At 35.6% G+C, this 27,275-nt stretch overlaps 1 protein-coding gene across 1 annotated transcript in view; it reads right to left on the reverse strand.

Moving 5' to 3' along the window:
* Positions 1–27,275, reverse strand: part of Sur (Sulfonylurea receptor) — a 49,431-nt gene that overhangs the window by 6,057 nt on the left and 16,099 nt on the right. Inside the window, 11 exon segments of the mRNA XM_017620830.1 lie at positions 1,374–1,543; positions 1,605–2,323; positions 3,847–4,288; positions 4,695–4,828; positions 7,417–7,554; positions 10,932–11,193; positions 18,176–19,145; positions 19,209–19,371; positions 20,560–20,697; positions 23,995–24,098; positions 25,942–27,091. Of these exon segments, the coding sequence (XP_017476319.1) occupies positions 1,374–1,543; positions 1,605–2,323; positions 3,847–4,288; positions 4,695–4,828; positions 7,417–7,554; positions 10,932–11,193; positions 18,176–19,145; positions 19,209–19,371; positions 20,560–20,697; positions 23,995–24,098; positions 25,942–27,091 (4,390 nt within the window).

Raw genomic sequence — 27,275 nt, forward strand, 5'->3', positions numbered from 1 at the left:
TTCTTCTAAAGGCAATGGAGAAGGTCATCGGCCATGAAATCAGGAACAATATTCTTAAACAGGTGCTTTTACACCCTGCCCAACATACCTACAGAGTGGGCAGATCTACAGATACTGCGCTGTACGCAGGTAAGGATAGTGACAGATTTTCTAACGGCAAAGCGGTTATCGGCTGAGCGGTTAGCGGCTTAAAATTAAAACATATAAAATACTATTGAAGTGGCCAGGAAATGAGCGGCATTTCTGAGCGGCTGAGCGGAATTTCTGTATGGCGCCGCTCAGCCGCTCATTGCGTGGTCTCGGCCTAAGAAGTCACCTGCTCAAGCTTGGGATATGGTCGCACGACCTATGTGGTTTCTGCGACGTGACTGAGGAGCCTCCTTTGCACCTGCTTCGCGAACGCGAGGTGGTTGCGAGAAGTCGGCAGAGGCCACTCTGGCCAAATGAAGAAATTATACAATCGCTAACCCCTGGAGATATCCTAAAATTTGGGGGTTCTCTACGATAATATGATGTACTGTAAATAACTGAGGGCATAATAGATATCTTGGTCGCATTGTATGCCTCTATTTCAGTCTATCTATCTATCTATCTAGGTACCATGGGCAATAAGAAATGACTCGCTGAGCCTCAGAAAGCATGACGAAGAACTTTAGCGACATGGTTGTCGGTTTTGCGTAGTTAGTTCGGAAGACACACTGAAGACTGGGTTTAGAGCAAGCGACATCTTTCTTATATTCGGTTTCGAACTGGGTACCACTACTGGACTCCACTACCAGAGCTACCACGGCTCATACAACCATGCACCTATCTGACGGGTACGCCTGCGGAGTCTTCAAAATATTGGTTTCCATGTGCCTATCTGAAGCCTTTTTTGTGGATGCCTTCAGAAGGCCCTGAAAAATGTTGGGACCAGTTTCCGAATTAATCACTACACCGGGCTGTGGACGATTCCCGCTGTCAATCTAAGTACTCCTGTTATCACACTACCACTAAAGACTCCAGCAGTAGTCGGTGCCGACACTCTCACCACCCTAGTGTGACCGTGCGCATCACCTGGTTTTGAAGCTCGATTTGACTGCATAATCTACCTAAAAATTAGTTGACTTTTCTATTCTGATATCTACAACTACGAAGGCGGTTATACCAACCGCAACCACCTCAGGAATTGAATAGCGACGAGATTCGGAACGTATTCCGCGGTTACTCAGGGTTTTAATAATACGGAGATCGACAAGTCTAAATCATTCAATTAAAATAGAAATCCGAATAAAATCAATACCATTCAGGTTAGGAGGGAAATATGTAGCTTGTGGTTACAAATTAAACAAAGGCTATTGGTTATATCTTAATATCTGAGAGGTCGTTCTTACCTGCTACTTCTTCGTTTTCGATATGAACAATCCAACTATCATCCTCTGAAATTGGTGCATCCTTTAGATCTTCGGCTACCTCAGGCGTTGCTACTCTACTCAACTCAATTGAAGGTACCGAACTTGAGATAGATGTAGTTTGATTGGTTGCGCCCTCCTCCGTAATACTTCTAAATATGGATACAAAAAGTCACATTTCCCTAGGAACAATTAGTCACACCATAAGTTTACCTTATGGAATTTGTACCGCTAACGGGTCGCGCTTTGCGATGTGCAGCTGAACGACGCATCGACATGCGACGCAAAAACTGTTGAAAACTGTTACCTACTCCGCTATCGGCATCCATATTTCCTTTCATTTGCTGCTGTTGTGTGCTATGTACCAAACAGCCAGGCGAAGATTTGTTACGCGCTACTTTCTGATGACCCTTACTTGCCAGAACCCCATCAACGGCGCCATTGCCAGTGCTTTGTGGCTGCCATGACTGCGTACGCGTTGGCAATGGTTCGCCCCCTATATCGACGCCAGTATCCACTGACAACATACTATTGCCGCTCATGTAACTGGGTGCACTGCTGCCGAAGCTGTTAGTGAATAGACTGCGTCGCAGCTCAGCTGAAACTGTGGTTGATGCGCTGACGCCGCTCAGCCGACTGCTGCCGGTGGAGATGAGTGAAATGGGGCGTTGTGGGTCTTGTTGAGAGTTTCGCCGGTAGCGTTGAGAACGTCGACGTCGCCTCAAAATCACATCCTCCATTTGACATTCATCGATAGGCAGTGGAGCATCATAGAAGAGGTGGCGCGACCCATACAGGCTAGAGCGCTGACGACTGAGCGGCGTACGACCACCGATGGTGCTGAGCGACGAGCCGGAACCGGCGGAGTGTATGCTGCCAATGCGGTTTATGTACGTGCTACCGCTGCGACAACGACTTATCGATGGAAGGGACTGGAAAAGGATTTTTTGGTTTATTTTAAATCTGACAAAACGATTTGCATTATAATCAGTTTTTTTATTTTTTTATAAAACGCGTTCGGTGCTATTCTTAGTTTTTTAAAGGTATTTAATAATTTTTCCATCTCACTTTTACTAATATACTATAAAGTATGTACGCGTATAATTCATATTTAGCTGATAAAAACTTTATATCCCAACATTTTAAGGATGTAAAATTTTATCTTTTCTAAGAGAATTAAGAATTATTTATTATTTTCTTATTTATTTTATTTTTTTATTTTTTCCTGTGTAATTTATATCCTGTATAATTTCTAATGTATTCTATGCAAACAAAGATTTTTTTTTGAATTTTTATTCAAAATAGATTGGGGAAAAATAATCTTTTTGAACTAAGTTCTTGTTTTTTATTTGTTTACTAAGTGATATATTAATTTTGGTAAATATTTTTTATAAATTTTAAAGATCTAAAATCTAAATTTTTTATATACTTTTGTATATGCATACATACATAATTTGATATTTAAGTTTCCTCTGAAATTCAAACATATCTTTCAGCAATTGAAAGAAATTTAAAGAGATGAGACATTAATAATTTAAATATGACTTTTTTCATTTTTATTCAAAACCACTTTTTTCACATATTTTGACCTTTTTTCTTAGGCGCGCAAAAGTAGAAATATCAGACCATGCCTTCATGTACATACTTCCATATCGTTTAAACGCCTTAGATAACGAGCTTGTGAGGTCAAATCAGGTTACAGTTGCGGGGAATACAAGTCTACCGTCTCAACCTCTTCAAGGCAGGATGGGCAAAAGGAGTTGTCATGTACGCCTATCACAATCGGATGTTTGTGCCACGTAAAATGACCAGTCAGCAGTCCAACAAGTTGTAAGAGCCATCAGGCCTCTTGGGGGAACACCTAGCTTTGTGGTTAGGTCCTTTTTCAGAACTTTTACCAGTATTGTCGTTTGACCCAAGGTTTCAATCCTGCTGCAGTATTCTTTAAAAGCTGTGCTCTTCGAAGAGCGAATAAGCCTCTTATACTCTCTTTGCGTAATTGACCTTACTTTCTTTTCATTTCAGAGCTACGCAGTTCTTTGAAATGAGAATTTTTACTATGCCAAATGTTTGTTTAAATGTATATTTTTTTTTTATTGAAAAAACAAAAAATATAATTGTTTAAGATATCGTTTTTTAAGTTTTTTATGTTTTTAAATATTAACTGGTTTGAATTTAACAATTTTCTTAGTTAAACTGAAGCCACAAACAGTTCCTTGACTAAATTAAAAAAAAAAATTTCCGCTCTCAAAATTTCTTCTTTCAATAGTTGTTTTTCCGATCTTTTCTCTTGAATAATTAAAGCAAATTAGTTTTAAAACTAATTTCTAATTCTATTTCAAAATAAATAGCAAACAAACAAAAATATTAGGCTAACTTCAAAGCACAGCACAGCACTCAACTACAAAATAATTACTACTTGTAACAATGACTGCGTACAATCACATCAACTCACCACAGGCATCAAATCTTCTTCTTCATCTTCATTGTCCTCGTCATTGCTATCGTCATCGCCGTTGCCGTTGCCGTCGCCGTCATCGTCATCGTCATCGTCTTCATCCTCCACAGTCTCAACTTCTTCAAACTCAGCCACGTTGTCCATAACAACCGCAGCAGTAGTCATGTCGTCAGCTTTGTCAGCAATCGCTGCCAGACCAACTTCACGGCCAGTTATCGCTACAACTGCATCGCCAGCGGAAGCCATATCGCCTCCAACGCCTTCATTCATATCCAAAACAATTTTCGCGCAACTCTGTACGAGCGTTATTTATTTTGCTTTCGCCTTTATTTTTGTTGCCACAACTTTGCTGGACTTTGTGCGCTGCAGGCCTAATTTCGCAACATTCTGGTATAATTTCCAACGTTCACGCGCTGTTCTCCCTGCAGCAGCCACGTTGCTACGCCAGAAATTATGCAAAGAAAACAATAAGTGTAATGAAGCTGATGTTGACGACGATGAAAAATTCAGCATCATCATCCTCGACAAAAATTCACTTTGCGCAAAAGTTACAAAACGTGAATTTGGAAGTGATGAAAGAAAGTTTTGAAATATTTATGCATACATGCGTATACATGCATAAACATGCATAAACATACATACATATCTAAGCGTTGGTCATTAGATCCATATTTTAAAACTTCAGCAGCATTACAAATTTCCAATAAAGCAATTTAAATAGTTTGAATTTGATATCATTGACTTTTATAGTCGGTACTTTAGGTATTTTAGAAAATGTAATCATAACACAGATCATTTTCAAATTGTAATATATGCCCTGCATGCACAATGTAGTACTTGCTTACCTCTCTTCATCCTCTGCCTGCTGATTGACTTTGGCAATTACTGTTTGCCATTTGGCAACGATATGCGGATATTTCAATTCGATTTCCTTGTAATCGCCTGTGGCCTGCAGCTGACCGTTTTTCATGACAATTAACTGTGAATTGTTGGTGAGTTAGATATTGATGACAGCAAAGAATGCACAGAAAAGACAGTATTAAAAAGAAAATTACAGATATTTTTTGTATCTAGCTTGAATAAGTTAAAAATGAAAAAGTAATTTTTAAGCAAAAAAACAAAAACGATATCAATTCTCATAAAAAATTTAAGATTATCGTTAATTTCTTCACGATCCAATAATCGGATTTAAAACAAATTAGTATAGGACCACTTGTGAGGTAACAAATTTCCTTTAAAACAAAGAAAATCGGTAACATATGTACATAAAGAAAGAAATATTCCGACGAATGGATAACCTTTCTCCTTTTTATGAAGTCGGTTAAAAATATATAACTACATACATATATGTACATATATAAATACAGGGTATCTTAGACCACCCACTCGAAAATAGAGGGAAATGTTTTTTATTGAAAAACGCAAAAGTATGAACTACCAAGTCGAGGATGTTCTAACTTTTGTGGGTATTACCGACTTCCGTTTTCGACGTCTGGTTTCGACCGGAAGTAGGTTAAACTAACCGGAGGTTAAATTTTTTTCAATCGAATGTACATGTTTTTACCACAGTTTCGGATTATGGGCATAAAAATACGTAACATTTGTTGAAAACTTTTTTTATAAATGGACTTCTGGTTGAATCCATTGTTTTAACCAGAAATCCATTTCTGTTTTACCCAGTTTCGGTCTAAACCAGAAGTCGTTAAAACGACCAAAATATAGAGCATCCTATAATTAGTAATGCATGTTTTTTTCGTTTTCCAATAAAAACATTTTCACTCCTTTCAGACGTTTAGGATGAGTTGAAGTTCGGATAAAGGCACCTCCGAGAAAAAAATTTCAAACAAAAAATACGTATTTGTATGCTCAGAATCCGAATCTGTAGTAAAAACTTGTATGCCTAATTTGAAAAAATGTAGTTCCAGTGAGTTTAACCCACTTCCGGCCGAAACAGGATGTCGGTAATACTACCAAAAGATAGAGCATCCCTGATTTGGTAGGTCATATTCTTGCGTTTTTTACTAAAAAAAAAAAACGTTCCCCCATCATTTTAGAGAGGGTACCACCCGGACACCCTGCAGGGCGGCTCTCTGACCACTTTAGCGTTTTTCAGACCGAGTTAGCAGCTATAAGGGAGGCTTGCCTAACGTGGTATGGGTACTCGGGCACAGTGGAATACCGGAAAACTACGCGCCAGAGAGCAGGCGTCGTTGGGCTAAAGAACCATCATGTTCCGTTATACGAAAAGTTCCAAAACTCTTATACAAATCGGCCACCCCATTATTAGCATGGTTGTCGATATAATTGCAGGACACTGCCAAATGGCCTAACGATTTCTGTCGTATGCCTGCAGGGACGACGAGGTGGTGGAGAGTATAAAACACTATCTCCGCCACTGTTCCGCTCTGGCAAGGTAAAGACTTGCTATTTTTAATGAACATGATTTTCGGTGTTTAGCTGACGTCGACTCTGTGGACGTCCACGACCTTCAACGATGTGCTAAGGTTATACGATAGTTCTATCATATGGGAAACTAAGGGAAAGAAACAGGAGCTCGTATATAGTGACATCACAATGGTCAAAATGGCCCAAGTAATACAGTCTTCGCGGAATGGCAACCACCGTAACCTAACCTAACCTAGATGTTGTTCTGTTGACATATTCTTGCTTTGTAGTTTGTTGCTGTTTCCCGAGCGCTACATTTAGAATCTGTAAGTGATTTGCGGTCAGTATTTTTGTATCATCTTTCTACCAGTTCGTGAATAAAATAGACGTTGACATCGAGGCAGAGATTTGTATATTTCGCGCAGTGAAGGACCTTTCAAAAATCTTGGGATATCTGGAGCAGTCGTCAGTCCCTGAGGCAGCGAGAGTTTTTTATTATCCTTGGCTTAGCATTCTAGCTCTGAGTTAAACTGTAGAATTTCTGTCGCACAAGTAGCGACATTTCGTGCTCATATTCAGGGCGGTGCGATTAACAACATACTTATCGATCTCGTCGTCTTTATATTTATTGACGTCGATTCTACTTATTGTGTACTGCGATACACGTAATTTTTCAGTGGCATTTACGCCTGGTTTTTATTGATATTTTTTTCGAAATTTTTATTGGCATTCATCAACATGCTTATTGATGATGCACATATATATTAGTTACAGTATCCTTTATATCCGTATTCGACTTCCGACAGACCACAACAACAAACAACAGACGAACTGGCCGTCGCACGCTTTTCCAGCTTAATAATATTTAACATTGATAACTTTTTTATAAGTCTACAGCGGTCTACTTTAATTAACAAATATATGTACTTGTCACATATAGGGTTCTAGTAAAGATATAATAAGGCGCAGGCTAGGTTTCTATTCATATCTTCACAAATCATAACACTCACAACTCAAATTTTAATATTAATTCCAACTCAATTGCTTTGTCCTTTCACAATTTGTCTAATCCAATCAGACCTTAATTTTAGTTTGTTTTTTCTTCCATCTTGCCAAATTAGTTCCCTCCTTTTATACGCTAAAAACTGTCGTTCTTTTTTATTGACTCACTCCACTACTTACATAATCCGCATGCTGTGTCAGTTGCAACTGTTGTGTCACCAATATAACGGTACGTTTCGCCTTTAGCAACATACGTTGTATGCTCTGCTCAAAAATATGACGTGCCACTTCATTGTCCAGCGATGAGAAAGGATCATCCTTTGAGCGGCAGTATGAAAAAGTACAAATAATAAAAAAGTAAAGAAGAAAGATTAACTTAGAATACTAGTTGAAAATAAAATAAATTTGCGCATAAAAAATGCATATAAAAATATGAAGCGTTGAGCACACATAGAGATACTAGTTACATTGTATCATATTTTGCCTTAGTGCAAGTTAGTTGCCAGTTTAAATATTTTTTTATAACTTGTTGACAATGGCGGTGCTTTTCAATATACATACAAAAAACTTTGGCTGATTGCAAGCACAAAAATTCATCAAGGTCGGTGTGTCAAAAGAGAACTTTAGTTGTAAACTGTATACAAAAGATTAACTTTAGGAAAATGGTTTCCATTTTATGTTACTTCTGCTCTGTCATAACCAAAAATATGTTCAAGGTAATGTCAACATTAATAAACAGGTGCCTGATAATAATTTTAATGCATAGTAATTTTTATAGCTCTGACTGTTAAACTGATCGGTGAAAAATAATAGCTTTGTTTTTCAATCAGAACAGGCAGCTTTGAGGACATTTTTTTATACAATGTTGGTTAATCTGGCTCGCTATTTGCCACGCATAGTGCATATTTATGTAGTACATCATTTAAAATTCGAAACTTAAGCAGAATCAGAGAAGGCAATGTATAGGATATCAACGCTTTTAGAGATCTTACGCGGTGCTTAGACTCACGACTCCATAGTGACGTTCTCCAAGTTCTCAAACTGAGGAAACCCCAAGTTCCCATAGCACCAAAACGGCTGGTGCCTGATGCCATCTATCCATAGCCACAGCTTTATGAAATTTAATCATACAAATAAAGGGGACAGCGTCTTGCCGACTAAATAAATTTCCTCGTATATCATTTCGCAACCTTTTACCTTCTCTTTCTCTAGGAAGAAATGCGTTTCCATCTGGATAACTGCTCATTGTCGGCACAAAAGCCATTCAACATCGATTGATCGAGCTCGAGTAAGGCTTCAGTGACCCACTAAAATATATATACATATGTATGTACATAATTTAGTCAAACTTATGCCAGTGTTGCCAGATTTTATTTTCAAAAAAACTGTAACTTTCAAAAACGGAAGAATTTTTGGAATGTTAAAGTTTTTTAACCGTATGATTGGAATACAGCTGAGCTCTTTTATCCAAAAGAGGAAACCCTGCATACGGTGGATTTTTTACTAAAAAATTTACTTCCAAAAAACCAAAAGAGATATTTTAATTTATTTTTTCGAATATTAAATTTTGGACGAAACTGTTATTTTTACCAGGATGTTAATGTAAGCTTGTCTAAAAAACTGTGATTTACAGTTGAAACTGTAAATATTGATAATTGTTTTGTTGTTTTTTTTTGTATTGTACGAACTTCCGAATTTTATTACCAATGAGTTTTTTTCAGAAATTTCGGTGTTTTTTCCGGAAGCTTTCAGGATTTTCGGCACTGTTAGTAATTTTGCGGAGTTTTTGGGCTATGCATACATTTCGGAATTTTCATGACTTTTCCGGCCCTATTGCGAATTCCATGTGAATAAATCGTTCCCATAATTTAACATGCAAAACAAAAGCAAATTGTGAGAAATTGTTTTTGTTTTGCTTTATAATTTTTAGGAATATTTGTTCACTATTTGTTCAATTTTACGATAAGGCCGATCGTGTTTTATTACGGACTTCTTGGGAACTGGATTTTTTGGGAAATTTTCGGGGCCCACCGGTCTTTTGAAAGCTCTTAGGGTTTCCCGAACCCCTTGGAGATTTTTCGGAATTTATTTTTGAGACTTTTCGAGGTTCAAGAAGCTTTCGAGTCTGTAAGAAAATACTCGTAATTTTTCAAGTTTAATTCCATACTTTTCGAGATTTTTTGGAACTTTCGGGATTCTTTTCCATAACTTTTCGGCATTTTTCTATTATTTTTGAAACTTTTCGGGATCTTCAAGACATTTCGCGCATTTTTCCCGGTTGCTTTGATGACTACTGCACATTCTTCTGGATTAATTGAGGGACTATTCTCTTCTTTTGGGAACTTTCACGACAATTTTCCCCGAATTTTATGTGACTCTCGGATCTGTAAAGGAACACTCATTGTTTTCAAGTATAATTTTATACATTTTGAGATTTTTCGGGACTTTGGAGATTTTTTTCAGGACCTCTTTATGCCAAGAAACTTGTCGGGCTTATCCTGCCTTTTCGTGAATTTCCGGGGCTTTGGGCACTGTTACAGGTACTTCTGGATTATTTTAGGGTCTATTTGGAATTTTTATCACTCTTCGTATTTTATACCAAATTTTTCGAGAGTTTCTACGTACTAGCTGTATTATTTTTGCTTGTTTCTCGCCTCGAAGGTGCTTTTGATCTTACTAACCAGATATTTTAAGGCCGAATCCGTTAGTTTCTCTTTGGCATAAGCATATTTTATGTAAGGGGTGAAAGCGCTCCGTAATATAGAAGTATAATAGTCTTTCTAAAGTTTTGAGAGTGAACGAAGTTAGGCAAACAGGTATGTATGATTTAGCCAAGTCAAGCGGCCTCTCACCCGATTTAGCAATAAATAACACGGACAGAGGATTAATGAAGTCCTCGATACTTCTTCGTAGCAGTGCTGAAAAAATCCCATCTCCACCTGCAGCTTCGAAGGGTTCGAAATACTCTACAGCCCGTCGTACCCTGTCAAAGATGGAGCCGGATCTGCTAAGACTTCTCACTTTAGTGAACCTATATTCCGAGGAGATGGAGGTCATCAGATCATGCTCCACAAAAGAGCCTGGGAAATGCACTTAAAGCAGGAGATATCGAGTCCCGCCGCTATCATTCGTAAAGGTGTCATCTTTCCTCCTTAGGAGACCTATACCACTGGAAGGCTCCTTTGGAATTTTATACAAACGAGAAGCCTTATGCAACGTCCCTATTGTTTCGCATTGTCGCCTCCATTTGAAATTATACTGTTATACTTTAAATAGAAGTACTCCATAATTTCCGAATAATCCGGCAGTTTTAACAACAACTGATTTACAAAAGATTACAGACACTACAAAGTCACTTGCAGAAAATCATTGCCTTATTTCACCTCAATCCAGCTTTCATTAAGCGCCATACCAGTAAACAAACCCACAGCGCTCAACAGTGCATTAGCGCCAGCACAACCAAAGCCAAAGCCAAAGCCAACGCCAACGCCAACGCAAAATCACATACACTCCATTTAACCAGACAATCCAATTTAACCCGCTTCCTAGCCGCCTGTGCGCTAAGTGCTACGTTCATAACAAACTGGCTGCCGGCAGCTCTTTCTACTTAACAGTATTTTCTGCGATAATTCTCATTTTTTGTTGTTTCTCTCACTGTACTTTGTTGATGTTGTTGTGGTTTAACATAAACATACCATTATCACCACATTGGCCGACGAGTAAAGTGCACGCGCTATGGCTACACGCTGTCGCTGACCTCCCGACAAATTAATGCCACGCTCACCAATCACCGTAAAATCCGCATCCGGCATCAGTTCAATATCCGGTTTCAGTGCACACGCCTCCAATACGAAATCATAACGCCGTGGACGAAATGATTCACCAAATAAAATATTCTCACGTATATTAGCATTGAGCAGCCAGGGTTGTTGTGGCACAAAAGCAATGGTCGAAGTTCTGGGTGAAAAAAGAAAGACGAAAAATTATGAAAATTAAACGAAAATGAAACAAAGCAAAAAGCTCAAAGAGGCGAAAGTTTAAATGCTTAATACATAGCTGTGTATGTGTGCAGATAATGAAATTTAAAAGCAAAAAAAAAAAGTATTAAAATAAATGGCTAAATGTAAATGCGATTTCATATAAGCCAATTTGGCATTTTCAATTGAATTTCTTTTACTTAAATTTAATTTAATTTTAATTTTCTGGTGTAAGCTCAGTGCCAACTGATGTGGTCTGCTGTACGGTACATATACAGTTGCATTGAAACTGGGTCAGTTGAGGAGGTAAGCGTAGTTAACTTGGTCTTGAATTGCAATGAGACAAAATAGTAGACATTTGCACATACGATTTTATGTAGATATGTATGTGTGTCACATCAATTCACAGGAATATGTCATCTCATATTTAATAATACACGTATGCCTACTATCTACATACATACATATGCACATGCTGACCAGCATTCATCTAAATCTAAGTGAAATACATAGTACCTTCATTGCACTTTGGCTGGCGAGACAATATGGCAAATTTTCATTGTATTCTAAGTCATTTGAATATTATTAGAAACCATTCTATTTGTTCGAGTATGGCTGCTCTGTGCTTACAAATGCTTCTTGGCACGCTCGTCGTATTGTTATGTAAATTTCGTAATAACATGCAATGCTCTAGGAATATGTCTAATGCGAGTAGAGGCATAAGTTTAAACTTAGAAGAATAGAAAATCAGTGCTACATACTCATTCAAATCTTATAGGACAAAGACTAGCAATTGTAAGTAATTGGTGTGGGTAGGGTCCGCCATGGCGTATGAGTAACAAAATATATGTAAATGTACATACATATGTATGTACATACGACTGCCTATAACTAAACGATGAGATTTTTTCAACTTGAAAATTGCAGCTAACATTTTTATGTGTGTTCCTGTAAAATTCTATGCGCATATGTCATTAAATATGCATTGTTTTGAAATGTGTAAGACATCTTGTAGGGGCTTTTAAGTAGAACATGCGTATGTACTAGGATGCTCGGTTATTCGCCTTTTTTTCTAAAACCGGTTTTGGAGTTATTCGTAAAATTGTAAAAAAAAAACACCTATTTTGAAATTAAGAAAGTTTTACGGTTGTACAGTAAAAATGCTTATGCAGGTATGAAGCTATGAACAAAAAATACAACAAAACTATTAACAGTAAAGATGCATAGCTTTTATTTAGAAAAGAGCAATGCAAAAAAACGTTTGTTTTTTTTCAAATCAAAAGCAAAGCTAATAAACATCAGTGAGAAATTCACGTTTGGTCTTATTTTAACTTTTTTTTAATAATTTATTGCATTTTTTCTGACCCCGAGTGCTTAGAGAATTTTCATGATTAAATTTCTAGTACCAGCAATATTAAAAGAGTTTTTTCAAATTCAATCACCCTAGTGTGTACATTAGAGTGGTCAAAACCTTCCAAAATTGTTCCTCTTGCAGAAAGAGGTGCTGGTGCCAAACCTTACGTTTCTACGTATCCATTTAGAGGATGTTCATGACGCTCTCATTTTACTCTAGAAGTATTGTGTACATATATTAAAAAAAAATTAAAACCTCTTAAACAGTTGTATTTGTTTAAACTTATAAAGTTTGAAGGACGAAATTCGACATATTTAGTTTTTCAAAAATAAATATTACAAAATTTCAAGGTTATTTAAGGAGAAAATTTTGAAAGGACATTTTCAATATCTGCTCGTCCTTATTTAATTTGCTTTAATTCTATAGAATTTTCTTTTTAATTTTATAACTATACCCGTTTTCTACGTTGCACTGAATTTTTTTAATTAAATAATTTAATTAACAAATATTTCAAATTTCAAAGTCTTTTAAAACAAAATCATGACATCAGAGAGAAAAACTAAAAGCGCAATTTTACTATATTTGGCCCAGAGTTTTGCGAATATATTGATTTTTTATTTTCTTTTTGAGTATAATTTACTCTCGCACGGTGTTATGAATAGCGTATTTTAGGAACTCTGGCAGCTCTAAATAAAAACAAACCATTCTTATAAAACGACGCACCAGAAACGGCAAAGAAATATTATTCTCTCAAAATTTCTTAAATCAGTATTATGTATCTATACATATGTATATGTATGTATGAAGCATATCGAAACAGTCATAGTAAATTTATGGAAATGTAAATTTTTATAAAAAAATTGCAAACTTTTGTTAAAAATTTTCATACCATGACTTGTATGAGTTGAAAGTAAATTCAAACAGCGTATTTATTATGTTTTAGCAAGAGATACCTCTTACTTCCAGCGAAAAATCTTTTGAATTCTTACTGGTTTATTTAAAGCTACAAATTGCCAGTTATTTACTAAAAAAGTCTCAACTTACAAAAAAATTAGCTTTCATATAAATTACATTACATTCACAAATAAAGTTAACTATGCTCACAATGAATTTTTAGTATGCAATACGCAATAAATTTCCCACTTAAATCAATACACCCCCCCACCACCTAAACACGTCCGTACATGCCAAAGTCACTGCAGCAATGCACTCTTTGCGCATTTTAATTAAAGTTTTCGCACAATTCGTGTATTACGCTGTGAACGAAAGGAGCGCACAAGCTAGTTACTTACGTCTTGTAAGGAAAATTTATATTTCCTACAATTCACCGAAATCGATATACATATGTATGTATGTATGGCGCAGGTAATAAGATATGTAAGTGCTGTTGTGTGCATCAGCATTCATGAGGCATATACATATGTAAATACATACATACATATTTATATATGTATGTATGTTTGTGTGTGTGCTTGTAGTTCTATTTGCTTAATGTATGTATTGAAAAGCGCACAACTTATCGCGAAACCCATTTATTTAGCTGGCAAGCAATAATACGACATTTTTCCTCGAATCTTATTGGCTCTTCGTTGTTCAGCATGTTGAGTTTTTACAAGTTTTACGAAATGCATTGAATGCAAATAAAAAAATTCAAAATCGTAAATTATTGAATTTACGTTAAGAGTTGGTATATACACACATACATATGTACATGTACATGTACAAAAATTTATTTATTTAATATTTATGCATTGAAGATCACATATTTATATCCTCAATCGTGTAGTGTCATACGTTTTGATTGAATTCATTAAGAAAAAAAATATCAATTTGTTATAAGATTGTCAGGCAATTGTTAAGACTCCGTTGCAAATAATATATTTTTAAATTTAACTCGAGTTCAGCCTTGCCAAATACATAGTATATATAGTACGTGTCCCATACAAGCAGAGAAAATATAAAAATTCTTTTGACTAAGTTTATTACATAGCGTTGAAAATCCCTAGAAGCAATTTATTATTGGCTAAAAATATTAGTCTTTGAGACTCAAGTCATAGATCAGCAAATTACGACAATTTTAAAAAGTGCATACAAATTTTTAGTAATATGAAAACAGTACATATATTTTTGGTAATCTAAAAACTAGACAGAAGTTATTAGTCAATTAAAACCAGGTCATACATTTTTGGTCGTCTTAAGGCTAGGTTATTTAAAAATCGAAGATATATTTTTGTTACTTAAAAACGTGGAATATTTTAAAAGTAAAAACCCAGAACATTATTTATGGTAACTTAAAAGTCGGTCTTAACTTATTAATTATTCAAAAACTGATCAAAATTTTTTAGTAATTTTAGAGAATGTAATATTTACTAAGATACATCAACAACTGGATATCAAATTCGGTAGTTTCAAAACTGGACATACACTTTTGGTCGTCTAGACATAACTTTTTGTTTATTTAAAAATCGGACATAAATTTTTGGTTATTTAAAACTCGAAATATTTTGTAAGAAATAAAAAATCTGGATTTTGTTTATGGTTGTTTAAAAGCTGGACATAATTTTTAATCCTTTAAAAACTGAACATAAATTTTAGGAAATGAAAGAAGCTCTTTTGGCATGCATTAAAAGGTGGAGTGGATATAATTCCATATATACCAATATATTGACCGATAGATCCTTAAACCTTTTAAAAAAATCAAACATTGAAGCTTAAAATCTGAACAATTTTATACCGGCTAATTTAGGGTTGTTGATTTCAAAATGTGCAATCAAAAGTATAATATAACGCTTAGTTTTACCATTATTCAGCATCCATAATATTGACAGTGTCGCCGTAGGTGTTTAAAAAAAGGAACTTATCTCAATTATTTCTATTTTTTCTAGCACGAAATATATGTAAATATTTCAAAGCGATTAATAATACTTAAATTTTTTCAAAATTTAGATTACACTGCCTTTTATCGATTTTTGAAACACTTTTCACTTTTATGAAAAAAAAACACGGCCAACCGCATCCAGAAAATTCAATCATAGAAATGTGATAAAAAAAAATATTGATATAATTTGCTCTAAGCAACTGTTGTTTTAACGAAAAGTATAGCTTTAAGCCAAAAGCAGTTTGTCGAATATATTGGACGTTGGTACTGAAAAGTTTAAGTGGACTTATTAATATTAGGTTCCCCAAGTAGATATTTCACACGTTTTCCTAATGATGCCAAACGCAAGCACCGTTACCTAACTTCCTCTCTTTAATGTTATTATCAAATTCAAGCTGACATGGTAAAATCTCGCTTAACCACGCCAAAGGCACTATGACCAAAGTAAAGTTGTACCCTAAAGAAATCGCTTTCATAGTTTTTTTTTCAATTTCATGTAGTGCAAAAATAGTGCTAAAAATATGAAGTTGGCACCACATATGTACGTAATTTTGTACCTACATACATACTTGTATATGCTTGCATGTAACTTACTGAAGCACTTCACTTTGGCGCGCTCGTTACTCATACGCCCTGCTGTACCAAAAAAAATACACACAGTTATCGCATTAAATATTATTGTTATTTTTTAAATCACATTATCCCTACTCGCGCACACACAAACACGCACCTATTTTAACATTCATACACAGATTAACCATACAGTGCAGCCACACCCTTCAAGTTTTACTCTTTTTTTATTTTACCACTGCTTTCGCAGCGATAGTGTTATGAAAACGCAATGAAATGCAGCAGTCATTCATTCAACATATTTGTTCGGCCATTTCCATGCGCAGCACGTCATTGTAATTTATAACAAATGTTTGTATGTTAATTTTATTGCATTGAACATGCAGCAAAGATTTCAGGCACTAAAGATTGCAGCCAGCAGGGTAGTGGGTTGCATGTGAGGAGAGAGGAAAGCTTTCAGGAAGAATGTAAGTGGCAAAACAAAAAAAAAAAATGGAATGAATTTAAGCTATATAAGCGGGTTAGTCAGTAAATTGCTTGAGCAAGTCAGACAGGCTGCCAGACAAACGGCCAGTTTGATTGGTATGCTGTATTTTATGTGCGTAACTGCGAATGTGTGGTGTTTGACTTCAAGCTGTGGCAAAAGCACATAGTAAATGCAATAAGTCCATAAGATGGGAAAAATAAGGAAATCTATGTTTATGGGGCTGCATACAGTATATGTACGGTACCATATTTATGCGAGCCGAATACGGCACCGAAAATAATTTTGCTATTTTTTTTCTTCTTAAATGATCTTAGATGTATGTATGTATTAGCCCTGAAACAGCATCCTTATAGTAACATCACAAATCTGTAGCATATCCTTCTCGAGATTTTTGCTCCGTTAATTTTTGGCTATTTTTTTTTTGTCGACGGTCCTACGCATTTTTTTCATACAAAGTTAGTATGCTCGACAATTTGTTGGTAGGGAAGCAAATGAGCAGCACGTTGCACTTGCACTTTATTATACTCAATTTTAATGAGCCACAAAGCTGCAACCAAATTTTTGTCTAAAGGTTCTGATTATAAAGTTTGAAATTTTGGTGAAAATTTGCAGACTTAATTCTTAATTTAATTAAAAATAATAAACATTAAATAAACAAACAGAAAATAGCCCAAAACTCGCTAAAATGTAGAATCCTAATTTATATTTTGGTCACTGTAAGTATTCCTCGATTCAAATCACAGGCATTCAGATTAGAAAATAATAACTGTTTATGGAGAAAATTAAGAGACAAATACAGAACATTTGGCGTTCCATATAAAAGAAATTAATTGCCAGCACAATTGGTCAAAAAAGAGGACTGTCCCGTAAAATACCTACAGAACGGATGGTCACCGTAAGTATATGTACCTATAAGTATGTGAAATGCGCGGTTACAGCCGCTGTGCGCAATGCTGGAAATGTGCTGGAAGTGCAAATGTGCAACTGCATACTTTCTATATAGATATGTATGTACATACATATGTAGTTATGTGAATAGTAAAAGTGTATTTTTTTTTTATTAGTGAATGATGTGTGTGTACTATAACTGAGGCATAACTCCATTTTTTATGTACACACATATCCTATTTCTGCGTGTATTGGTGTATGTTTGGCATTTGCGTGTATGCAATAATTTCAATTGCTATTATAAATTGCCACATTGGTGAGAATTTATTATTGCCATTTACAAGCACACACATATCCATGCAATTGTGTATTTTTATTGTTTTAATTTTTTAGATTTGGGACATGAATGCTTAAGTAAATATCTGAAGTAAATACATATGTACATACTTTGAGAAAAAGAGAAATTTTTGAAAGCCGATCAAATTAAAATTACAATTAATATAAATTTAATTCGGACGAAACATAAATGAAATTTGCACTCCGAGGCTTTGGTGTAGACCTTATTCACTTTTTCATTGTACATAAACAGTAATTAAACAGTAAGTGGGAATTATGTATACCTTCTAATTCGGCTGCTCTTAGAAGGGGAAAATTTTAACGAAATATTCAGTGATTACGCAATACCAAGCTAGCTTTGCTCCATAAACACTGTTGCAAAAATCTAGCCTCAAAAAGGCTTAACATGGTCACATTGTAAATTATCCCTCTTCTAATGAACTACTCACTTATTCCAGATGATATCGCCCCGCAGCAACGGCATCTCCATCAGCAATGCAGACAACAACGACGTCTTTCCACTGCCATTCTTACCCACCACCATAGTGAGTTTACTACGCGGCACTATCACATTGTGCACGCTCAGCCGTTGCGTCTCGTCGCCGCGTTGCGGATGCCATGAGAAACATGCATCACGTACCGACACCGCCATATCGTCCGGCAACTTCAACACCAACGAATCACGACTCCACGAATCCATATGCTTATGCGCCAGCTGCTGTGCCGGCGTCAGCTGCGCATGCGCCTGCGCTGTGGCGCTGCCGGGAAACTTACGTGGCCGTATCACGACATAGGGGCTATTACGCAGCAAATCGCGTCGCTGCTGACTCATTTTACGACCCATAGCGCTGCCCAGCAATTGTTCTTCGCTATTACGTCGCGGCGTAAGCAAGTTCTTATCAACAGCTGTTGCGTCGGACGCAATCAGTGGCGTTTGCGGTTCTGAATGCGCCAATGGCGCTGGACTCTCCGGTATGTGCAGTTTTAACGTTAGACGTTCGTTTAATTTATTCTCACGCTGCACGCGTTGCTTTTCACTATTCGAACCTAAGCCGCGGCTATCACCGCTGCCGCTTTCACTTAACGCCGCTTCCTTGTTTAATTTGTCTTGCACCTCGTAGTAGTCCAGTGAGGCGTCACTTTTGCTGAGAATGCGTGCCATATGACGTATACCTTCGAATTGTTTGTGTATTTCACGTGCGCTAAGAAAACGTTCAAGTCGACGGGTCGACACGACGGCGGACAAAATTATGGGCACGGTTATGGGGAATATGAGTAGAGGCACTGTGAGCTGTTGGAAAAGAGCCAAAGCGGAGAATAAACGACTGGCGGTGAACTCCATGGCATCGCCTTCGAGCGTGACATATGCGGCTAGCGTGACGTAGCTAATGAGGACGCTGGATATGTGTGTGAGAATGGCTGCGAAAATGGGAAATATTTATAAATAACTAATAACTAATCATTTTTAAACACTTCACTTACTCATTAATGTCCAATAAAAAGAGTCCCAGCATAAATATTTCAATTCCTTTTTGCGCGTCTTATCAATACGATGCACAAACGATTCCGTCCACACATTAAATTTTATAGCTTTTATACCCATTAAGACATCGTGAATCATCCTTAGGCGCTGATCAGCGCATTTCTGAAAGAGACAATAAACGACGATCGTTAGCGTGGTTTTGAATTAAAAACAAAAAAACAAAAAACGCTTTTAATTTTAGTAACTTAAGAAAATTTTCCTATTCCTTGTACTAATCGCAATGGATAACGTTCTTATGAGTAGATAATTGACTTAAGCTCAGCTTCACGATTCTGGGTGAGAAAGAATATAATTTCCAGCGGAAGTAAATGAATAATTCTAACCAAAATTACCAAAAAGTAACATGCGTTTAGAACTTTTCTTAAGTTTATTACAGATTGGCCACTTCATAGGCTCGCATATAGAACTAATACTTGAGCATTCTACATGTAGATACATAATATGTCTTAGAAAAAAGCTTTTGCATTCACCACTCGTGGTGAGAAGCTACTTTGAGAGAAAGTACTTGTGCATCATTTAGCTCGCGTCGCTACAACAGTCTCAAGTCCGTTTTTTAAATTTACTTTTTTTCTTTTTTAATTTAATTTTCTTTTAAATTTTATATTTTTATTTCTTCTAATTTTCGAAAACATATTTTTTTCCTTTTTTAAATATTTTTTTTTTAGTTTAATTTTCTTTTCAAAAATCTTGTTTTAAAAAGAGATTTTTTTTTAATTTCATTCAATTTTAAGAATATTAATTTGTTTATTTCTTCTTTTTTGAATTAATTTGTTTTCTTGCGTTAGTTCAATTTTTGTATTTTATTGTTTTAATAGGAAAAATATATTTGTTTTATTTCATTAAATTTTTATAAACTTATTTAATTTTTTCAGTTCTTTTAATTTTTTAATGTAATTTGTGTTATTTTTTTCTTTTATAAAATTTAGTCTGTTTTTCTTTTGTTAATTTCATTTTTTATATTTTCTTTCCTTTTATTTTAATATTTGGTTTTAAAAATAAGAATATTAATTAATTTTTTTTTTTAATTTTTCAGCACTACTTTTATCTTTTTTGATATCATTTTTTTTTTTCTTTTTTAATTTACCTTTTAAATATTATTACATTTAATTTTGAACTTCATTTAATTTTTAAAAATATTTTTATTTATGTTTGCTTTATTTTCAATTTATTCCTTTTTTATTAAATTTTCCATTATTGAAGAGTTTTGTATTGTTTTATATATTTGTCTATAGTTTAATTGCGTTGACTTGGATTTTAGGTTTATTGAGAATTTAAGCTTAGCGTCCTTACCGCTACTTTTTCCGTATTGAAAGACATTGCGCGACCGATTAGAAATTGCAGTGGAGTCATCGTTAGAATGCATACAAATGAACCAATAATTGCGCTGATGCCCAGTTTAAGGTACAGTAGATACATAACAATGCCGATCTAGAAGAGAGATGAAAAAATATATAAATGAATAGAAATGACAATGAAGAGATAGATATTTTTATCAAAAATCTTAAAAAAAAAATAGTTTTTCTAAAGCAAAATTTTACACCAAAAATATCTTCAAAATTAAAATTTTTGCGAGTGATTTGATATTTTTAAAGTTAAGTTTAAAATTGTTAACTTTCTTATTATGTCATTGCTGTATCATTGAATGCAGCAAATGAAACGAAAAGAAGAAAAACTTTGTTTGTGATGAATATGTTAAGCCTACTATTCTCTAGCACAGTGGAACGTATGAGCAAATCTCACGAGTTGTTACATTTTTTTAACAAAAACGTTTCTTTTAGCAAAAATGGTGTCACACTTATCTTAGAAAATGCATTATCTTCAGTTTTGCATAAAAATCCATCGGGAAATTGTATTTAAAAAAACTTAAAAAAGGTATACTAAAAAAAGTAAAAATAACAACTTGTGCTCATATGCCCGTAGCTGTGTATGTGACGTATACGCCCCGTAGCACCATAAACAATCAGCTAACACGTTTACACGCACGCCTTAACTTAAAAGTCCTATTATTTAAAAGTAATTAAATATTGGCATCATCTTACAATCACAGTTTTGGCAAGAAAAACATTTTCACCGTTTAATGTTGACATTTTGAGTTTCTTAAACTTTTAAAATGAAAAAATCCTTGAATTTCAAATATTATAAAATATCTGAGACAGATCTTCTGTATGCTGTAATTTTTTTTAATTTAGTCGCACACTCTTGAAACGTCACAGATATGCTGTATTTTATGCCAACTTTCATACTAAATACTTCTCAAATTTATTTAAAAAAAAAAAAAAAAAAACAATTATGATTTTTTCGAGTGACAGTCAAAGAATTAGTAATTTCGATACATTTTTGCCTTAGTTAAAAACTGTTCAAATACTTGATTTATTTCTTATTGTACTTGTTTCTGGAACTCCGTCGACACTAAAAAAAAAAAAACAACTCGAGATTTGCTCATATACTCTGGAGGAGAATTAAACAGTGGAGGAAGAGAACAAACGTTTTTTGTATCACAATGAAAAATGCGGTATTTTACTTTCCCCTGGCAAAAGAGGGTTCAAATTTCTATATACACTGAAAACATTTAGGATTATTGGATTCTTAAACACGAATTTACTTAATATTTTAAAATATTGATTTTTTATAATTTTTTTTTATGAAACATATATTTGGGCTCATCATTAAAAAGTACAGCCATAAATCTTCTAAGGGATAGAAATACATGTTTAAAAAAATATGTTTATCGATGTGAAATGGTGTGTAAAAATTATATTTGATTTGAGGTGATGCATTAGGCTTAAGATCTATTTTGTCACAGGATACGTTGCAATCTTTTCTTAATTGGAATTTTAGCTTTCCAATGATACCAAAAAGAGTGTTTTCCAAAATACTAGAAGATTCAGCACTGATTATTGCTTTATTTTTAATTTAATTTATTGTTTCTAAAACTGGTTTCATTCTTATATTTCTTAGCTCAGTTATTAAAGTAATTGACATGCTTTACCAGCTCTAAAATATTTTTTTTTAAACTAACATTTCTTTGGCTGATATGTATGTATAAAGTATTCAAAGCATTTATATTCACTTATTTAAGTGGTTTCAATTTGTATTTAATTTAAATAAAATAAAATAAATAAAACTGTTTTCCATTCACTTTCTTTCAGCCAAGAGTTTTGTTTAAATGTCAATATTTTTCTTTGGCCTGCATGCAAACACACTGGCCATAATAAATATTTTTTGTACATATGTATGTGTGTATGCATGCAAGACTTTCAGGGATTTCAGCGTACGTCAAGCATAACAACTTACGTTTCCATTGCCGTTTTGCCTACACGAATATTATTTCCAACAAATGTAAAAGAAAAACATGCCCAGGCACTTATTTTCATGTGCTTGTAAATAATACTTAAAAGTAAAGAAAAGTCAAAGTATTGAAGCATTGCAATTAAGAAAAATACTCACAGAAAAAAAAAAAGTTAAGTTGATGCATGAAATGAATCAAAGATTTATTCGAGCATTGCAGCATAAATAAATTAAATACGTAGATAAAAGACACACACATATGTACGTAAATATGTGCATTAGGGTTCATCATTCTACACATAAAAAGAGAAGTCGGAGTTATAAAATCTAGCTGAGCTGTGCCAATTTGAAAATACCAAAAAAATCGAGTTTTTCATAAATCAAATTTATTTCAAAAAAATTTTTTTTTCCAAAAAGTCACCTCAGACGATAAAAGAGTTAAAGCTAAGGAGGTCTGGATAAGATTGATCTCAATATTTTTCCGAAATATTTTGGGCGAAAGTCTTGAAACAACGTGCGACAGTAAATTTTACACACAAAAAAATCAATTTATTGGGCCGAATAAAGTAAAACTGTTTTTTAGTTTTTCTTTCTGACGTCAGGATTTTTTAAAAGACTTTGAAGTTTGAAAAATTCGATAACGTCTAAAAATAATTTAAAAAATTTCAGAGAACATTCAATAGAATGAAAAACGGTTAAAATTTTTATTGCATGAGCACGATTAGGTACTGAAAATGTCCTTTTAATATTTATATCCTTGAAATTTTGCAGTAATAATTTTTGAAAATATTATATGTATAAGTGTTGAGTCCACCCCTCGTGAACCAAAAATTTAAAATTTTTTAATATTTACAGAATTTTCTCTTTCAATTGGAACCCATGTAGCTACTCTACATTGCACTCAATTTTTTAAATAATTTTTGAAATTTTTGAAACTACAAAATCCTTAAAAAAACACTGAAGTCAGGGAGAAAACCTAAAACGGCAGTTTTACTATATTTGGCCAACAGTTTCGTGAGTATACTGATTGCTTCAAATTTTTTTTTTTATCGCACGGTGAATTATAAAAAATTCTATAATTCTAGTGAAAAACCGCCACTTTTTAAAGGCGACCTAATGTACATAGATATGCAGCTAAAATGCACAAGCAAATATGTAGACATACGCATGCAGCAGTGGATATAGTTAATTCATATGTATGTATGTATGTGCATAGATACATATAAATCAGGATAAGTTTAAGTAAAAGCAATTTACCAGGCAATAAAATGAAATAAATTTTAAATTGCAATTGCTAGTTTAATTCATTGCCGAAAAGAATTTGCAGCTGCGCTTATATGCGTCAATACTTATAGAAAGACTTGCATACATAGTTATGTATATATTCATACATGTGCATATATGTCTACACATACATATGTATGTATACACACATACCTTTAGTGGTATCGCCCATACGTAGTGCGCTATCCAAAAGAATGACATGACATTCAAAGCATCCTCCGACATCAGATTTGTTATGGCGCCCACATCACTCAAACCTGAAAATAGAGAATTTGAAATAATTGGGTTTTCACTCCCCCTTTCTAAACCATTTTGAATCATTGACGAAACTTCGCAGGCACCTAGGGTTTAAATCTCCCAATTTGTCAAGGTTACTCAAAAAACGAAGGCCCCAGAAAGGTTGAGGTTTAGACTGTTCTGCTTAGCCATCTCTTTCAGAGGTCGGCGGCAGTCCAACACAATATTTGATGTAATTATGAAGGAACTCACAGTACGAAGTTCGTTTACAGTCTCTATTATAACTGAGACCTCAGCCTGGAAAGACCCACAGTAGTCCGGTAGTCGAAATAAACGGTCCGGAAGGAAGCGTTCTTTTTTTCAGAACGCAGGAAATTCTCCCTTTACCGGAGTGCAGCAAGAGATGCCAGCTGCTGACCCACTAGATCTAGTGGCAGAGGATCCAAAAATACATTTAAAGCATCATTTCGTGTTGTCCGGATTGCTCCGCTAATGCAGATCATACTAATCCTGTGTACTTTGCTGAGTATATTAAGATTTGCGGACGTGCTCAAAGCCGACCGCCATACTAAATATAATACCATAAAGGAGAATCGGTCTAACCACCGCTGTGTAGATCCAGCGGCATATACCGCTCGACCCATATTTCTTATCAATGGCCCTCTTGCAGGAATATAAGGCCACAGACTATTTCTCCTTCTTGCTTTATTCGTAAAGTTAAGAGTCACCCGTTCAGTTCAGGTGGAGTGAGTAGCGGTTTTTTTTTATCTTCTCATAAAAAGACCAAATTCCACTTTCTCTGAATCGAGACAAAGGCCACTGCACGTCGACCATCTTGCTACATCGCGAAGTGCCCTCGGCATCAATTCCCACTAGAATTGGCGGGAACTTGCACCTATACTCGATGGCTACGTCATCCACGTAAGCAACAACCTTGTCGCTTCCCCGTTTCGTCTCCCGCAAGAGAGAGTTCACGGTTAGGTTCCAAAAGAGTGGCGTGTGCACGCCACCCTGCGCTATGCTTCTTGCCACATATCTTGAAGCCGAGTTCTCATCGACGTTTACCGTGATCACCCTGCACAGGAGCATTTGCCGTATTTATAAACTCCACCAGAGGATTGTCTACCTATATTGGCCTCAAGGCCTGCCCCTTCTAGGAAAACCCTAAGAAGCAAAGTTGAAATTCTTCACGCTCTTCAGGTTTTTTTATAAGATGATTTTATTTTTCAGCCGGCCAGATTACTGCTATCTTAGTTCGCTACAGGGCATCATTATCAAAGGTAATATGAGCTGTTCGTCTCAACCAAGCATCTCTGATGTCAGAAATTGTCTTTGCATTAGATCATCTCATGGCCTCTTAATGCCTCTAGAACGTGGTTAAGGTACATTCTGATGGCCAAAATCCAGAGTCCTGCTGCCACTGGCCGAGGACGGATTTTCTGCAGTTATAGGGCTGTCATATATGGGCGACCTGCAGTTGGTGTTTGACGACTTCACTAAATTGCCACTCAAACGAGCTGAGTTGCGCCGCCTCACTCCTCTCCACCTCTCCAGAGAAGCATTACCTATCCCTCATATACCTAATTTACACTCCTAATGCTACTCCTCAAACCAGTAAGATAATCTGTATGGAAGACTGGATAGATAGAAGAGATGAAAAACGGTAGGGCCCATGTGAAAGGTCCTTTGCATCTCCATTCGCTTCAGAGAACTTGCTATCTACATATATAAATATGTTATACAGTAAGGTTTTTGTATTATCACCAACCTGCTTACAAAATAGAATTACTTATTAACTTTTTTTCCTACGAAAAAATATCCCCCACTCGTACGCAATTCTCATCAACTTCCTTCAATACTCACCGCCCATATCGTTCTCTGTTACGCCGCCATTGTTCTCACCAGCCACATCTGGTTCAACATTACCCTTGCCACCTGCTTTACCTTCTTCCGCTGCCATAGCAGAATCGACTTCACTCGCATCCGTTTTTTGTCCTTTTGTCCCACCATCGCCTCCATCATCACATCCTTCATCATATCCACCATCGCCAGTGGCAGCTGTTGTTTGTCCAACACTTGAATTGAGCAACAATGTTTTGCGATAGATTAAACCCTGTAGCGATGTCTTTATTCGTATGCCTGTCATATTGAGTATGTGTGTAGAGGCTTGTGAGAATGCGCCCTGCGCCAGTGCGGCCATCAGCACCAGCCAAGCTATAGCCCAACCGTTCGACACTAAATCTAACCAATTCGGATAGTAAATTTGCACTTCAATGCCATTGTAATCGATGCCGGCATTCAACATTTGATTATTATCATTTGTGGTGGCGTGGGTGGTAGTGTTGATGATGCTGCTGAGGCTAACGCTTAACGGACTGGGCACACTTATCATTGCGGCGGCCTGAGCTGATGGGCTGATCAAGTGCTTGTTGTAATTGTGATTGTGGTAGTTATTGTTATTGTTGCTATTAGCAGCCGAAATGATGCTACTATCAGCACTGTTAGTGGTTAAGATTGCTGTCAAGGCATTTGTAACCCAATTTGTTGTTGCTGTTTGCAAACTAATGCGACTGCTGTCATGGAAATTACCAAATCTGCTGCTGCTGCTGCTGCTGCTACTCCTACTGTCACTACCATTGTTGTTTCTGTGGTCACTATAGAGATATTGAATTCCCCCTGGCGTAATTGATCTATTTCTAACAATTTCAACACTATCATAGCGATGGTTAGCCGCACTTGCCCGTACACCCCGTTGCACAATATTCGAATTGTTGATGTTGTCGTTGAGAGTCGTGGCGCTTGTGTTGTAGTTGTTAGTGCTATTTGAGTGCAACCAATTCGCGTAAGTCGTATTGTACATGGTTTCGATATACTGCACAATTTGTTGAATGGCAAGTGGGCCAATTAATGCAAATAAATCACCGCAAAGCTTCAGTAGTCCGCCCAACATAAACATTCTCCAGCTGCTACGCAAATAGCAAAGCCACAATGAGGGTGGACGATCGCCATTTTTCTGGGGAAGTAAAGAAGTTTATAAAAATGCATTACTTGAATCGATACTTAATCGGAAGTGAGTAAAATAACTGAATATCGAAGGACTGGCGCGGAAAGGAACGGGAAGTGAAATGAAGGGAAAGCAAAAAATAATAAACAAATAAAATAAAATAAAATAAAATAAAATAAAATAAAATAAAATA

The sequence above is a fragment of the Rhagoletis zephyria genome, unplaced genomic scaffold (genome assembly GCF_001687245.7).
Source record: "Rhagoletis zephyria isolate East Lansing unplaced genomic scaffold, Rhagoletis_zephyria_1.1 Rzeph_scaffold_02262, whole genome shotgun sequence".
NCBI lineage: Eukaryota > Metazoa > Arthropoda > Insecta > Diptera > Tephritidae > Rhagoletis > Rhagoletis zephyria.